Source organism: Liolophura sinensis, chromosome 6 (assembly GCF_032854445.1).
Source record: "Liolophura sinensis isolate JHLJ2023 chromosome 6, CUHK_Ljap_v2, whole genome shotgun sequence".
NCBI lineage: Eukaryota > Metazoa > Mollusca > Polyplacophora > Chitonida > Chitonidae > Liolophura > Liolophura sinensis.
The window spans coordinates 77,057,263-77,074,577 of NC_088300.1; the positions used below are offsets into that span (position 1 = coordinate 77,057,263).

A 17,315-nucleotide genomic window follows, 5' to 3' on the forward strand; every position below is an offset into this window, starting at 1 on the left:
CATCACATTGCAACTCAATTGTTTATCCAGTTTCTTTCTCCACCACAATCCTTTCATCAAATTACAACTCAATTGTTTATCCAGTTTCTTTCTCCACCACAATCCTTTCATCAAATTACAACTCAAGTGTTTATCCAGTTTCCTTCTCCACCACAATCCTTTCATCAAATTGCAACTCAATTGTTTATCCAGTTTCTTTCTCCACCACAATCCTTTCATCAAATTGCAACTCAAGTGTTTATCCAGTTTCTTTCTCCACCTCAATCCTTTAATCAAATTATCACCCGAATTATCACCCAAGTGTTCTTTCCTGTTACTTTCTCCATGTGCTTTCATCAAATTAGCAAATCAGTGTTATCCAGTTAACATATTTTATCTGCTGACAAAAACATATCACCCATGTTAGTCCAGTTACTTTCTCCTACCCCTACAAGAAATTATCATTGTATGTCAAATTAGATGTACTTTCTCCATCTGTATGCCAGCACATGAAATTATTATCCAAGAGATATCAACTTACTTTCTGCTGCTGCTTAGGAGACTCATCCAAGAGTATCGAGTTATACTTCCTTTTTCTGCTTATACTGACCCATCATCCAAGTGTCCATTCTGTTACTTTCTCCATCACCTCACAAAAACATCACTGAAGTGTTCATCCATTTCTGTTCTCATTTTTAAAAACTTCACGGAAATAGTTTTCAAGTTACTTTCTCCTACTAGTCAAAACCACAAATAACTGCTACTACAATAACTGTTAATAGTGTGGTTTACTTCCTTTAACTTGGATTCATGTTGTGTTCCTTTCTCACAACCTTCTGACATTTACTACCTCATTTGCCTTGCAGGCGGATCAAATTTCATGTATAGTAAGTTGAATTGGCATTTCAGGAGTGTCGCAAGTTCATGCAGGTTTAGTCCAGATAAGGTGGAAGCTCTTGCAAAGTAACGTGGCCAACTTACCCGAGTTGGCCTGTATTGTATGTCGTGGTTGAGCCGACAGACCTGTTTATGCAAAATATATATTCAATCCAGCAACTTCCATAAAATTACAACTTTAGCCACGTTGGTTTGCGAGCGATACAACCTTATCTTGTATCGCTCGCTTCATCACGACTCAGAATTCAGTATAACACATGCTCACAAATGCGTGATCCAATTCTTGTAACAAAGTGTTGTTGCAAACAACTATATGCCTACATACTTGCATTTCCTTTAAGAAAACCTTCAGATTCTTTCCATTCAGTCTTGATTATTATGTGAAAGTTGTGATACCATACTGATTTGGCTTACAATTAACACCCAGCATCAAACTCTGTCCTGTTACACATGAATAGGTCAGTCTTCGGATAACAAACTTCACAGAACACTCTTCGCTTGTAACACTGTAGGCAGATTTGTCTCCCATCAACAGCATTGCATTGAGGGAGAGGTGTAATAGACTTTCACAGATGAATCTGTTCTGTGAACTCTGGTAATCTGTGTGACATAAAAGACAGTAACTTCAATACTCACCGGCCTGTCACTTCAGCTCTATGTTAAAATGGAACTGTGATTAATAAAATATGGATATGTCATTCCTGTGGGTCACAGTTGACATCCCCTCACACCTGTGGTTTTATTTGCTAGCAAGTTTATCAATCCATTCTAACATGATGGTTAATGATCTCGTTTTAGCCATTAATTAATCAATCAAGACAGCTGAAGACTGCGGATATTATGATGAACGGTAAACCTAGTTTACCTGAAGGTTACCTGAATTAATTTTTAGGCCACCTTTTTTACAAAGTTTTACTCATACTTTTGATTGCTGAAGATAATTGTTAATCATTCAAGATAAAACAAAACAAAGTCATTTTTGTTTGGGAAAATTTACTTTGAACAAAAAAAAAATTAAAAAAAAAAAAAAAAAAAAAAAAACCAAAGGCAAGGAAAAAAAAAATCAGGATATAATCTCTTAATTAAGATAATTTGTCATAAAATGTACATCTATATTTATAATGTGCCATCATGCAGCACAAAGAAATTAACACATTTCCCAGTCAGCTGAAGTGTTGAAAAAAAAAACAACCGCTAAACAAAACATGATGATAGCAGAAACATGGTTTGATAAGCCTGATGTATCCTGTAAAAAGTATACAGCATGCATTGTCTACATTTCTATAGAACCCTCTGAATAATAGCTTGGGACACTTTATAAACAGCTGAACAATGACAAGAAAAAAGCTCACATGTGAAGATTTCATTGAAAAAAAATATAAATAAAAGTAAAAAATAGAAAAACAATAGATGCGTTAAACATATATGTAATTCTTATTCATTCATACAAGGGTCAACACTGGCAAAGTTGTTTTTGTAACTTAACATTTCATACAAAACTTCACAGTTGTGGTGTAAATGCACATATACATGAACATGTATAAGGATACTGATTTACAGCTTGTACAGAAAAAGGTTTGGGCTTTATAACAATCAGACCTTTTCTGACAATATATATGCAAAATGTATTTGTACACGATGGAAACTGCGCATGAAACTGGAATACGCAAATACCACAGTACACATGTCTGTAATTATAGCACACTAACTTAGTGTCCTTAGTTCTTGCTGAACCATGGCCTGAATATACAGATAATGGCTGAGTCAGAAAGCAGCTCAGTGAAGGTTCTAGGCACAGAATACCAGTCCATCAGGAATTACATACATCATCACTTGTAGACTTGCAGACACTGAAACAATCTCAGTTTCAACTAGCATTTTCGTTGATCTCAAACTAACCTGTTTCAGTGCCTAACTTACATCAAGATATCAAACTCAGTCTTAAATTTGAAGCAACAACCAATACACAATAAGCATGCTTTCATTACTACAGTACAAAGCATTAAATTTTAATCACCTATTAATAGAGCTTTTGTGAATTTGAAGCTTGAAGAACTCAAAATATTCTCAAGGTTTGTACTCTTACAGGTTACTATGTCAGAGCACAAGTTGGAAAAAAAGCCTGTCCATACAAGAACAAGTCACAATTTGAAGTGTAGCAAATACAATAGTAGTATTCCCCTCTGACCACGGGCATTAGGCTTACATTATTAAACAATGTTGGTCCTTGAGCAACCTCTCGAGACCAATGAATACGAGATGGCATGCCTGGTACCATCACTGTAAATATTGTTATCAAGGTCATGGTTAATGCAGATAGAGAATATTCCTTGATCTTATTTCACAATTTTTTGCTACAAATACGTAACAGAAACTGTCATGCCAATATACGGCATAGCATGTTCCACTGGCATAAATTCTTTGTGTGCTTTATGAAGCAGACACTGGCTAGAAGGATCTAAGGCAGTGATCATTAACTGTGGTGATGTGGTTAGAATTTGTGTGGGAATATTCTGGTGCAATTTACACTTCATCAAACACAATACTCACTTCATGGCCACTTTTTATGCTGACATACAGTACATGTGATCTCATGAAACAAACAACCTAAAACTCTCCACCAAGAAAGAATCACCACCTATCTGACTACTATCAAACTAATAACATGGATCATTGCCACTGGTCAGTTTTTCTTCAGGAGTATAGATGTCAATCCTACAACTTACTACTTGTTCTTATTGAACATTTATTCTGATGGCTATGTTTCTGCAGAAAAACAAATGCCACAGTGGTGCTACATCCTTAAAACATTTGCTGCACAGGTTAGATCACGACAAATCAAGTAGAGAAACCAGATCTGGTTCGAACCTCTCTAAGCCTCTAGAATGTTTGAATAATGCTGGCACCAAGAATTCAATCGGAACCAAAATATCCCATAATAGTAATTGGCGCCAGTGCCATAGTTTTAATCCTAAACGAACAGGCTGTGGACAACCATGAAACATAACTTTACACAAAAATATATTTCAAGTCCAAAACAGCAGGAAAAATTCAAAACGAAGAGTTGTCTTATTAAAACAAAAATGCATCTTTACTTTAAATTAAGAAAGTTTTAAAAACAAAGCCAAAAGACTCAACACAGCTTTAACAAAAGTTTTCCCAACCTTTCTTGATTCTAGTATAAAAAAAAAATCATTCTGAATCCTTATGATCTTAATGTGGCATGTTTATACTTCACTGAAAGGTAAATGTATCAAGAGTGTGATGGTCTGGGAACCTTTTCTTGTACTGCAAAGGGCAAAACTAACAAATCTATAAAAGTATATGTGTAGATGAGTCTGTGTCGGGTGATTAACATGTTCACAGCACAACCATTATCTCAGGAAGTAATTTCATTTAGCAACAAGAACTTTAGCCATTCACTGATGCCCTTGAAAACTTTCTTGAATATTGGCCAAGTTAAAAGTTCCAGAGTAATTTCCTGATTACAGCTACATATACGATAGATCTGATTAGCTGGTTGACAGCCCAAAAGCACTCATCTTCACCGCTTAAGGAAACCACTTCCCATCTTGGAAGACTTGGGCACTTTCTAATACAAGCCATCTGATTGGTTGTCACAATTCTTGCAGGAAGAGTAACTTCCTCTGACTGATCATATAAAATGCATACATGTCTCCCAGGCAATGTCTCTGTCAACACCCATCTGTACACATCAGTAATATCTATCATATATATATATACGCAGATACATATACCATCATCATATATACAAGCTCCTGACAACCTTCTGCAGGAATTGTGAGTTACTCATCTCTGTGGCACAGCTGTGCATTTCATTAAAAGCAAACGTCGTGTGTGTATTTAATATCCTCTTCCTCCCAACTCAATCCTCGAGGGCATTGACCTGTAAGTGCAAACACACACACTCACACGCACACAGGATTCCCAGTTAAAACTGCTGAAATATGGATGATGATGAGTATATGGAAGTTGAAACGTTACAGGCGTGCTGTGATATCCTTGGCATCAATGTTAAAATGTTTTATAGTTTGATGTTAACCACGTAAGTCCTTCATACAGTCCGTCCCCTGTCGTAGCACAAGACGGCTGAACATACCAGTTCCTGTCACGAATCCGTGTTAATCCTAATTTTTCCTGAATTTCATGAGGCTTCATGGCTGTGAAACAAAAACAGGCAATATGATGAACTTGGCACAGTAATTTCCAGCAGACCAATTTAGAATGTATCTATAGAATTATCACCGAGGTCAAGTGGTACATGTATTATGCAAGTTGGAATATCGCAAGTTGGAGATTGCTCCAGAGTAGGCAGAAACAAAAATACTCAGGCTATCTGAAAAGCTGAATATTATACAAATCCAATGAAAACACTATCACCGACAGTGATTTCAAAATAGGCATTATGATAATGTAACAGCATAGGCTTGAAATACATCTTGCAAACATGTGAAAAGGCTGAAGAATTACAGTATTTTGGGACCATGATCACAAAGTCAGCCTGTACATTTGAATAATCTACATCTCAACACCTGACAGAACATAATACTAATTCAACTGACTTATTTACATTATTTGATATCTATATTGCATCATATGAAGAATATTTCACTTTAATTATAACAGAAGTCAAGCTTAAAGGGTAGAGCAAACCAAGCACAGCACTGAGGATATTGCCACACCTTGGCAGCTAAACATGTAGCCAACAAGCTTCCTGATTTAAAGTTGCAGCCTAACCAGCAGGTGGATTCAAAAAGTCAACTTCATTGGCCATTGGTAATTTGATAATGAAAAAAAAAATTAACCAAAAAAAAACAAACAAATCCATCCAGGCAAAATATTACCTTCTTCTTAATTAACTGATATGACCTTGTGTATTGAAGCTTTAATGCTCAGTGCCAGCTGCTATGGTAATATATTTATTTATTTATTTGATTGGTGTTTTGCGCCGTACTCAAGCATTATGGTGGGTGGAAACCGGGCAGAGCCCGGGGGAAACCCACGACCATCCGCAGGTTGCTGTCAGACCTTCCCACTTATGGCCGGAGAGGAAGCCAGGGTACGGTAATATAACAAGATTCTCTAATTTAGCTCAAGCAACATGTACACCAGTAATCAACCACTTAAAAATTGATACAATTTAACTTACCTTCTGGTAAATCCTGCTTGTTGGCATATATTAATATTATGGCGTCTCTCATTTCTCGGTCATTTATTATCCTATGCAGTTCTGTTCTAGCTTCGTCTATCCTGTCCCGATCAGCACAGTCTACCACAAAGATAAGGCCCTGGGTACCTGTATAGTAGTGTCGCCACAGTGGACGGATTTTGTCTTGGCCACCTACATCCTATAACAAACAGTAAGCCACTGTAGCAACATAGCTTATGCTTCCGATAATATTTTCACTAACGGACACTTCATTGAACATTGAAAAAAATTGTTGTTCAATATTACTTTACCACATAGCAAGCTGAAGTAGCGAAATGTTTTGATGGGAGGAGTTATCATGAATATTGATGTGATGTGCTCTTGGTCATAATGGTGTGAAGTTGTCATTGTACAGGTACTTACCCACACACTAAATTTGACTTTTTTATAGTTGACTGATTCCACATTGAACCCAACAGTTGGTATAGTTGTAACAGACTGGCCTAATTTCAACTTGTATAGAATAGCTGAACAATTGTTAAGGAAAAAAGAGACAAATACAATACACTGCTTTTAATATACATGTTGATATATACTGGAAAGTTGTTATCACTAAGCATATTAACATTGGAGAACAACCAGTACCTCATTAACAAACCAATAACTTTGTGGAAATGCTGAAAACCTCTTCCTGGTCAGTAAAACTAATAACGTGCGCATAAGGCAAAATGCTTTCTCCCTATGGTTGTCCAAAACCTCATCATTTCCTCGGACTGAAGCTTCCTGGCCCACCACATGAAAACTGCGCACTACATGTGGTCTGAACTGATGCTTTGTACTGTACCACAGCTACCACACATGCCAGTCATTATATACCTGCTTGTAACATATGGAATAAAAGTACCAGAAGGTAACTGGCATTAAATGTGAAAAACAAGCCATTTAGTGGGAAATGGTTGCATGAATACAACTTCAAGGGAGGCAACTACCATCAGATGATATCAGATATATGCTAACAGACAACTAATGCCCATCACTGTTTAGATAACAAGTCAGAAATATCACTTCAGCATGTGTACAGATTTTCTAACAAGCTGCTGAACAAAGCTTAAATTATGAATTTAACCAATGGAACACAGGGCTCTCTTAAAGAACATTTAGTCATCAATGGGTAACATTTGTCTAGAAAGGATTTTCTACTTCATTCCACAAAAATATGTCTACAGATTTGATTTTTGAAGACATGTTCAATAAATAATACATGTATAACATCTAAAATGTTCTATATTAAGAAGGAGAGAAGTTGGTATTAATATGGCTGATGTCAGATAGTGGACAATGCTTAACAGTAGCACTTATCTTGTTTTTACTTATTTATTTATTTGATTGGTGCCATACTCAACAATATTTCACTTATACAACTGTGGCCAGCATTATAGTGGGGGGAAACCGGGCACAGCCCGGGGGAAAACCCACAATCATTCACAGGTTGCTGCCAGGCCTCTAATCTTGTAAAAGCTTACCTGTACACACATGTATGGTGACACCTTGCACCAGATTACTTGTACTACTTTTATTCTAACATTATCACATGTTTAAATGGATTTCTTAAATGGCTATCAGATCTCTTCCCCCAATCTCCCTTCAATACATTTTTCACCATTATGTCCTTAACCTAATATCACCTGAACACAAATTTATTTTATTATGAAGAGTGCGTTGCCAATGGCAAATGAGATCACAACAGAAGAGAGGGTAGGGTAGGGTAACAGGGGTTAAGGCACTGCCAAGGTGGCGTGCACAACACACACACAGTGTAGTATCTAATGATCAGCAGCATGACACCGCAGCTCATCAGTGCCTGTCTGGTAGTACCTGCTGAACAGTGGCTTCTGTCTACACACACACACACACACTGGTGTACACAAGCGTGCTAAAAATAGCTGAAGTGACAGAGTAGGTACATGTTCAGGTCCCGCATTCAAGCTTGCAGAGCGCAAGTGGGGCCTAACTTTTCTGGTTTGACATGTCCACCAGGGACTACTTCTCTCACGCTGCCAGCCTGACACAGATCTGACGCCCACCTCCGCTCATCTGCAGCCAGAAGTGTTTCTACTTAATTTATGCAGGAATTTACATCCTTTAAGGCGACAATGCCGGCGCATCTGGACCACTATCTTATCCTTCCGTCAGAAGAAAATGACTTGTACTATGAAAGCTAACGTTACATGAGCTGTTATCTCTGTGGCTCTCACTGAATCAAAACTGCATCATCTACACACGCACACGTAGTCTCTGCTCTATCTCATCTTAACACTTGTGACTATGGACATGTTGTAAGGTGAATACGCTACATGTATCTAATTTTATCTAATTCTGCAAATAAATTTTTGTGTGATTTTACAGACTACTGAATATGACGGGGTAGGTAGCTATTCCTGTGATAGTGGCAAATCTTTACTATAGAACACTAGACATTTTTACAGGATTTTCATCCTAGCTATCACACATGCACATCAATATTTGACACAGATATTAAATTTAAGTTAAATAAAATCACAGTAACCCTACTCGTCTCTTTCATGATAGTTTAAGAAGATGAAAAGATCTGAAATACCAGGTTATTTTATACTGAAGGAGCTCACTGTGTCCACATGCATATCTTGTACATATCTATCATCAGTTCACGCAATCTCTCCAGTTGCAGTCTTATATTATCATACAGATATCTACAGAGTGATATTTTATATGCAGTTACATGTATTTCTTGGGTACCTGGTATTTGGAGATACAAACATTTTTTTTTATATTTTAGCATTTTAAATGAAAACCACTTGCATAAAACTTAACTACCTGTCACAGGCCCCAAATCCAGACATGTATACATGTTTGGTGCGAGCAGTGTGCTACTCTAATAGCTGTACCAGCTGTGTGTATAGCCCTAGTACATGTGGGAGTACTTGTACATCACTGCTATGAACTTCTGGACTCTCCACGCTCCATCATCTAATCCTCTACACACTACCTTCCTCACTTACCCCACACTGATGAAACATCATAAGATTTAGAGATAAAATGATATCTGTATGTATGTGCACGTTTGTTTCTGCCAGCCCCTACTACAGAGTACGAGAAACTGTGTAATATCAGAATCTCTAGCTCATTACAAGAATGTACAGTATATAACCAGTGAAACAAGCATTCAATGGCCTCAACTATTCAGCCAACATGTTTTTGTTAGTTTGCCCTCCACTCAAAAATTCTGTTTACAGGTGACTGAAACTTCAGCCACCTACGCCTACAGTGCATGTATTAAACTAACTCAAAATCAATGGTTTACAACTGATACAACTCCTCACTCATTTATACAATCACCCTCAAACCCAAAGTTTGAGAAAACAATAGCTAGTCTAATATACTGTCATTCACACTAACACAATTAACCAACATTGGATACATTTGTTTATGTGGCTTTGTGGAATCGAAGATATAATAATGTCAATGTCCATTACATACCCATGTCCACATGAATGCAGAGTAAAATCTAATAAAGGCATATCTTTGTTCAGTGCTCTTGAGGTAATCTAGCACACCTGTTAATCGTTAATGATATTACATGCTGTTAAATTCTAAATGTTGACCCAGAAAAAAAGGTATCCCACAGCTCTGCTACAGCAGTGTAGCTATAAATAGCACAGGAAATATTCAGTGCCTTGGACAAGTAACGCCTGTGAATCCTATTAAATCAATAGGGGAGGGGAAAGTAGGGCTAAGGGCAAGGGTGAAAAGCAGAGGCTGATTTGTTAACACAACTATTCAACATTGCTTCAATTAACCAGGTTACAAACACACTTTGACAGGCCTTCCCCAGTAGCTCTGTAAAGCAAAAAATATGTAGTGTTTCAATTTAACTCACACCCAATTCATACACATGACAGTATGGCCAGTTCAAGGCGTTTATGGACACTTCAGGAAGAGGGTGTTTCTCTCCACAGGAAATAATGTATAAGCAAAAGCTAGGGAGCTAAGCCAAGAGTTTTGATCTGACATAAGTTACATTAGAGAGACCTGCTGTAATCAGGAAGAGTAGCTATAAATGTTGCAAAATCTGGTGTGAAAAAAAAGAAATATATATAGAGAGAGAGAGAGAGAAGTTTATATATACATTTATATATATATATATATATATATATATATATATACATGTATATGTGCCTGTTGATGGGTTAAATCATCTAAAGGATTAGGACAGTTGGGGATAGCAGCACAATTTTTTGATTAATTTTGTCAAACGATATGATACTCCAGCTGCACTATGATCTCTAGTATACCGAAAACATTTGCTGTGATAATGTCCTTAAACAATCCCTGATTTGATGTCGGTGTAAAACAGTACAGCATGTTTTTTGCCAAGTAAGACAACTGTACAGAAGGTCCTTTCTGATGAACCTAATGGGTTGTAATTGATACTCTACTAGGTCCTTCAAATACAGACAGTTAAGCAAAGCCACGCAATGAGGTAACTAAAATTACACACACTATACTTTTGGTACCAACACTTTTCATAATATACACACGCCTATTGTAGTACATAAACATTAAGGTTTCACCTTATAAGTAGAGCTTCAAACTGCTGAAACTGACTTCTTGAGTAGTAGTGTGTACAAAGGCTTTCTCATGCTGTTGTATTACTTCACGAGGATAAAATATCATACAATGAAAAAGAAAGATTTCAGAAAACTGAGAATCAAAGGATACTGGTTTTTCCCGCTGCATCTAACCCCAACATCAATATCCTCATCTCTTTGTTACCAAACACCTTGGACATCAACTTCCCCATGGTGCAAGCTTCTCCAGGGCTACAGCTGAAAACATAGAAAAACAAGGCAGAGATCAAACAACATGTACACAAAAACAAGTTACATGTACCTTTTTAAGTGTACAATGATCAGTAATTCCTTTTCGAGCAATCAACCTTCTACTCTTAGGTGGCAAAAAATTCTAACAACTCCCAGAGAACATCCAAGAAATGTAGCTGTATTATTATGTCATCCACTGGTGTACAGCCACTTAGGACTTCTTTCTGCTAAATGCCAATAATACACTTAACAAACTGTGAGGTCAGAGTTGTGGGAATTAGCTCACTAGGTTAATATAACTCGCCTCCATATGTATGGTTCATCTCTAATAATAGGTATGACGGGTTTTCAAATTAAGCTTTTCCACCTGAGGCATGAGTTTCACAGCAATGCATTACACGCCAATGTTGATTACAAACATTAAAACAGGACTTGTTACACACAGTCAGTATAGGTAAAACAGCAAATAAAACTGTTCAGTCCATTTTGTATTAACAACGGATTTGATGATTCCTGCTGGAAACACTGTCCTGGTAACCTTTCCAATGTCACAGAAATTTAGCAACAGCCAGAGGTCCTTGTGAGTGAGGATAACAGATTACAAAGTCTGTCACTGAGTGCTCTATATGCATGGCCCAGGGTTGCGCCTTTTGATTATTTATTTATTCTTCATGTCTACCAACACACCCTAACAAGAAAATTCATTTATGGTACTTTGTAGGCACATACAGAAGGAAGACGGATGAAATATATTCTGAAATCAATTCATAACTGGAAATCTTTAGTAAAGTGACTGGCTCTGCAGTAATGAAATCTGTTATCCCTATTCATAAAATCCTGTGGTTCGTGCAACATTTCCACAACACTCAACTGCCTCTTACATATTACAGGGCATCAGTTATGACAATGTTTTTACTTTGACCATACTCAACTTCTCTATATGTAAGTTCAATAATTTCAACAGTTTCCTGATACTAGGAAATTATCCTTCAGGACCAACTGTTTTGCATATTGGTGCTTCATTAAAAAGAATTAGATCCACACTGACACGTATATGTACATGCAGTCACAAGGTATGAACAGACCAGCTGAAAATGTCAACACATGACTGATGAGCTAAGGACCTAAACTGTAAAAAAATGAAATTGTATTATAACTGCTGTTTTAAGTTTCTGAGGATAAGAATGAAAGATATGTTTTCCCTCGTTTCCAATTATGACGTTATTCAAGTCCACCATTTCTGACATACAGCCACAAATGTAACGTCATTCCAGCTTAACTGCTTTACTCATAGTTATATGTCTCTCATTCAATGTGACATAAGGAACATTATCTTGTCACCATCACAACAGGAAAACTTCACAGAAACTGATGAAGATTTTGATTTTAAGGATTCTTCACTTACAAGGGGTAAATAGTGTTATTCATACTAAGTAAATCCTAATGAACAATGGTGTTAGCGCTGTTTCAAAGGGTATCTTTCATATGATTTTAATATTTCTGTCTGGTTTCCCTAGCACTTTAAGATTTTTATTTAGTAGTAGGTATTTTAGCACCATACCCTAATTCTTCTAAAATTTGGGACAGGTATTAGTAATGTTGAAAGAAGAATATTACATTTCTTTACCAGCCTTTTGGAAATTCCTGCTAGAATTACATATATATTGGCTAAAATGAGCAGAAAAGGTGTCCCAAATTTCAAAAGAAATAGGGTAATTAAGAATTTTTCGCTTATACGATGCTGGTTAAGGCCAGAGAAAACCACCACACCTTACCGTTTGCTAGAAAGATGTACATGTACATAACCCTATATGATCATAACTTGCAACAATAATATATTAGCACTAGTTCCCCAGAAGCTTAATACATGTATATGCATTGATCAATTAAGCCCGTTGAAATAACAAATTTCAGACTTAGGAAGCAGTCACAAGTGACAATTTAATTTCCTTCCTGCAGATGTTAAACCCTTGATTTATGTTTCATCCATAGATACTACACAGCTGTGTACAAGCATTTTGGACATTGCAATTCAATTATACAAAAGTAAATACATGAAACCTTTATATTCCAGTGCCATACACTGAAAGTTTTTTGACACCTTATGTATGCTTAGTTGTACATGTACATGACCAACTGTGCATGTGTAAAAACGCCCTTGCCTAATGCAGTTTACTATGAAATACGTTATTTGTATGACTCATTTACACTGGCCTCCACCTCCCAAACATAATCAAAATACTGCTCAAGCCCACATAGCAGAATGCTGATAATATCGGACTAATCCTTAGACTTAAATATTGTTCCACTCCCAAACAGAATGGATTACCACCTATTTGGCCATGGGAGTATACTAAGGTCCAGTGATCTGTTACTGGTGGCAGCAGAAGCTAAAGGCAGCGCTCTACATGCACCTGACTGTTGAACCATTAAATTAAATAACCTGTGCCTGAGCGACTAGAGTTCTGAGTATAACAGGAACCAGCCTAGTCCTAATGTAGGCCTAATACCTACTGGTACAAATGATATCAGATAATAATACAGTATCCATTACCTTTTGGCTATAATAATAACCATAATATATAACATGTTATTATGAAGTTAATTTTACTTTTCTACTACAGAAGTTAACAATTAACAAAAGCTCGCCGAAGATTAAATCTGTAGCTGCTATGCTAAATTTGGCAAAACTGTAAATTACACAGCAGATGTAACTGTTAAACTTTGAAGATCTTTAGCCCAATATATTAGAAAATTTGCCAATCAATAAGACAAGACATCATTAATTTCAGATCACACTCTTTTAAAGGCATTTTGCACTCCTGTCAGACAAAATTGTAGTTTAATGACCACTCATCTCTTTATTTGAAATTTTAAAAATTAAAAAAAAGTTTTTTTAAAATTCTGACAGGTAAAGATAAAGTGAAAATCTTTATATTTGTGTGATACATGTATGGGATAGAGTTGTTTATAGTGTAGGAGTGGAAAGACCATTTGAATGTATTTTAATTGCTCATTAGACAAAAAAGTATTTGGGTGACCCCCATTTCTTATTTGATATTACAAAGAATGATTTATAAAAATCTTAGCATTTCAGATAAACTCAAGCAAGTTACGTTCTACCCTCTGAATGCAACAAAAGTTTTCACACCACAGACAATCAAAATTATCATCATGCTTCTACATATAGGTTGGACGAACACAAGAATTTATTAATAAAAGGATTAAATTCCAGGACCCAAGATACATGAACACAGCAACATGTGATTGAGCCCTGAACACGGAAAATCTTTATTTAGAATACGTGAGTCATAAGATAGTTTTGATTACAATACCAATGAACATGTAAAATGAGAGTGTCACTGCAGCTGTTCAGCACGTAGAAATAACCATTAAAAAGGATTTTACCGCAATCAACAATCAGACAGAAATTAGATATTATTAACAAAGTCTTTCATTTTAAAATAATCTAGTAATTAACCCCTACTGTCCAGCCTGTATTAAAGCAATTCCTTAAAGCTTTGATAGTTTGTTTGAAGTCGTTGATGGTCACATGAGAAAAGGAACATTCTAACCAAATTATAGACTGTTCAGCCTTGCGCAGTTTATTTCTGATAAAAATTTTGGTATTACAAGCTTTGAGTTTATTTATTTACTTACTGTTATTTTACTGTTGTTTAGTGCCATGCTTACAAATTTTTACTTGTACAACAGGCGGCATTTTGATGGAAAGAGGAAGCAAGAGTGGCCGAAATAAACCGAAATAAACCACTGACACGTATCAAGTTACTGACAAACTTTCACAGATGTGACAGACGTACAGATATACACAACATAGCGATGGGAGACTAGCGGCCTTCAATGAACATTAAACTGTCGAGCAAGAGTCATGAACTGCTGCATCTCATGTAAGCTGCACATGAATTCGATATAACCCATACCAAATGAGACATTGATTTCATTGGTGTTTAACACCATACTCAACAGCCAAGTTTATTTCACCTATGCGATGGCGGCCAGCATTATGGTAGGAGGAAACTGGACCAAATAATACAATGATTTAACACAATGAATCATCATCACGCCTTCCCTATTTTAGTAGCAAATCCAAAGCTTTTGCATTCTATGTGGAGTGCATTGTCAGCTACATGAAAAAGGACAATGGTATACAGTGTACCATGGGTATTCCTGTTTTCTCCACATTTAAACCTGAGTGACAATCATCTTTTAAGTGAAATGTTTTATGAGTGGAGTTTTACAAATCGCTAAATATTCTTTTTTACCTTATTCTGCTTACCATGTTGCTAGAGAGTATGCACTTTGCTACTATTTAACTATTTACACAAACAGTTGGAACACATAGATATCACCTCACACACAAGGTGAAATACAGGCTATGCACAACACTCAACATCAGCATTCAACCGTAACGCGTTCCTTTACTAAAACTCATAAAGGTTTTCAGGCTGAATATATGCCCTTAACAAACAAGGTCATAGTGACAGACAGGTGAATGTATGAATGGCAGAATGGTCCCAGGGAAGTACATGAGCATCACAGTAACTCTCGCCACATTAATGAAATCCTTGCCCCCACCATTGCGAACAAATTAAAATGAGTTAACCCAGAGAACAGTTCAAGCTCACTGCAAATCATGCTGTAAAAAATTATTACTGTAATCATCCAAGCATGAAATACAAATTTCCTTAATAACTTTATTGCCACCCACTTCCAATCAGTCAGCAAGAAAAAAGAACTGTTTTGTGTCTAATAAATTAAGGCAGACATGATGAGATAGACTATTATTAAATTTGAATATTTTCAAGCTTTGTAAGTAATAAGAATTTGAAAAAGTATTATTTGAAGTTAGAAGTTACAAGTTCAAATTATAAATCGTAACTTCAAACCAGAATTAAGTGGATGTATTCTTATTTGAAGTTATATACAGCACTGAGTGGAATGGCATAGTAAGATCACCACAAACTGACATTAAATTATTTGCCTGAGCTTCGTGTGTATAAACACAAACCTTGTATATGGAGTTTCACACTACATGGTTACATTATCTTTAGGAGATCATCCTGGAATGGCTTTGGATACGTTTATTTGATCAGTGCCCTCATGAGATGCTATAAACTATTTTTTTCTCTACACTGGCAACTGGGCAGGCACAAACATTTTCACTTAGAGCCACAAGCATTTCCATTTCAGGACTACAATTGTGACAGGCAACAAAAAGTACCATATGCTTTCCTCCAGTTACAAACTAGTTAATGATACTGTGGACCTTAACATAACGACTGACAATTACAAAAGGGTTTAATGTTATTTATGTTCTTAGAGGGCAGTAAAAGGGAAACATCAAATTCCTGAAACTTCTAAACTAAATTCTGTTCACTGCTGAATCAACATATTTGAATATGAGGACAACTAGTTACTCAGGTATTTTTCAGTCCAGTGCGAAAAGTAAAACTTTGGAGTCATGCACTGTAAACACTGACCTACAAACTATGGGGAAAAATGCAGCTCACTGTCAAGATGTGCTGGGTCAGACAAAAGTTGTCAGACCAGGTCAGGTGGTAACCAGTAATGTGCCAGTAGCAGCTCAGTAAGGCATCCATAAACCTACGAATAATATAATCACTGAAAAGCATACAGCTGACATCTTACTGTCATAAAACACAGTGCTTTCAGTAAGGATAGTTACACTCTCAAGCATAAAATCTACAACAATTACATGTATAACATATCCCTCCACATCTAATGATTTAGCCAGAATGATGATATGGTTTGGTTCCAACAAATATCACGCTGGATCAAGAAGACAAATAATACACAGCACGTGTCAAAGGTATGATTAAGATACCACTTGGTGCAATTTTTTTCTAAGCCGAGGAGGATCGGATTTGTGTACTCTGTTGGGGTAAACAACAACAACGGCGTCAAAATCATATGCACCTAACACCAATCCCAGGGTACACACCTACCGCTGAACGCCGGGTACCACTAGATTCCTTTCCTTTCTTGCCACCGAACCCCAGGTCACTGCCACATTAAAGAGCAACCTATGTTGCCACACCCAGATACAACTGTTCTACAGCAGTTTTTCCAGAAATATCAAGACATTTCATAAATTTCAACTTGTCATCAATTCATCGTCTGTTTCCCAAGAAGTAATGGCGGTTGCAGACCAGCAAATCCGCGGAAATGGCGAATAAAAATAGTCCCAAAGGTGATCGGTCTGAAATGGAAGTTATGACTTCTGATCGCGGGTGTATTTCATTAATCCATAGTCAGAAAGTCAGAAGCCTTAACCTGTTTTAGTTGGTATAAAAGCTCACAAAATACAGAAATGGTTACGACCCACATAACGCGCAGTAATATACGAAGTTCTTGGGCTGTGTGGGGAT

General features: G+C 36.7%; 1 protein-coding gene across 2 annotated transcripts; it reads right to left on the bottom strand.

The window, feature by feature from the left end:
• Positions 1-2,051: 2,051 nt before the first annotated feature.
• LOC135469337 (ADP-ribosylation factor 6) lies at positions 2,052-17,078 on the bottom strand. 2 transcript variants are annotated; one of them, XM_064747962.1, is made up of 5 exons: positions 16,893-17,078; positions 10,805-10,911; positions 6,470-6,573; positions 6,047-6,245; positions 2,052-5,057 (listed from the first exon to the last, which is right to left on the bottom strand). In XM_064747962.1, exons 2-5 carry the CDS (start codon positions 10,884-10,886, stop codon positions 4,912-4,914), a joined length of 531 nt encoding a protein of 176 aa, XP_064604032.1. In that variant the 5' UTR covers positions 10,887-10,911; positions 16,893-17,078; the 3' UTR covers positions 2,052-4,911. The 2 variants fall into 2 exon arrangements, with proteins under 2 accessions (XP_064604032.1, XP_064604033.1); XM_064747963.1 differs by having other exon boundaries at positions 16,889-17,078.
• Between the last annotated feature and the right edge of the window lie 237 nt (positions 17,079-17,315).

Bases quoted from the DNA above. Each gene is read 5' to 3' on its own strand.
- LOC135469337 (XM_064747962.1), bottom strand. From the start codon at position 10,886: ATGGGGAAGTTGATGTCCAAGGTGTTTGGTAACAAAGAGATGAGGATA. The intron at 6,574-10,804 runs GTATCCTTTGAT...ACAATTGTTCAG, and splicing joins AGATGCAGCGGGAAAAACCA to CTATTCTATACAAGTTGAAA. The intron at 5,058-6,046 runs GTAAGTTAAATT...TTTGTTTCACAG, and splicing joins CAAGCAGGATTTACCAGAAG to CCATGAAGCCTCATGAAATT.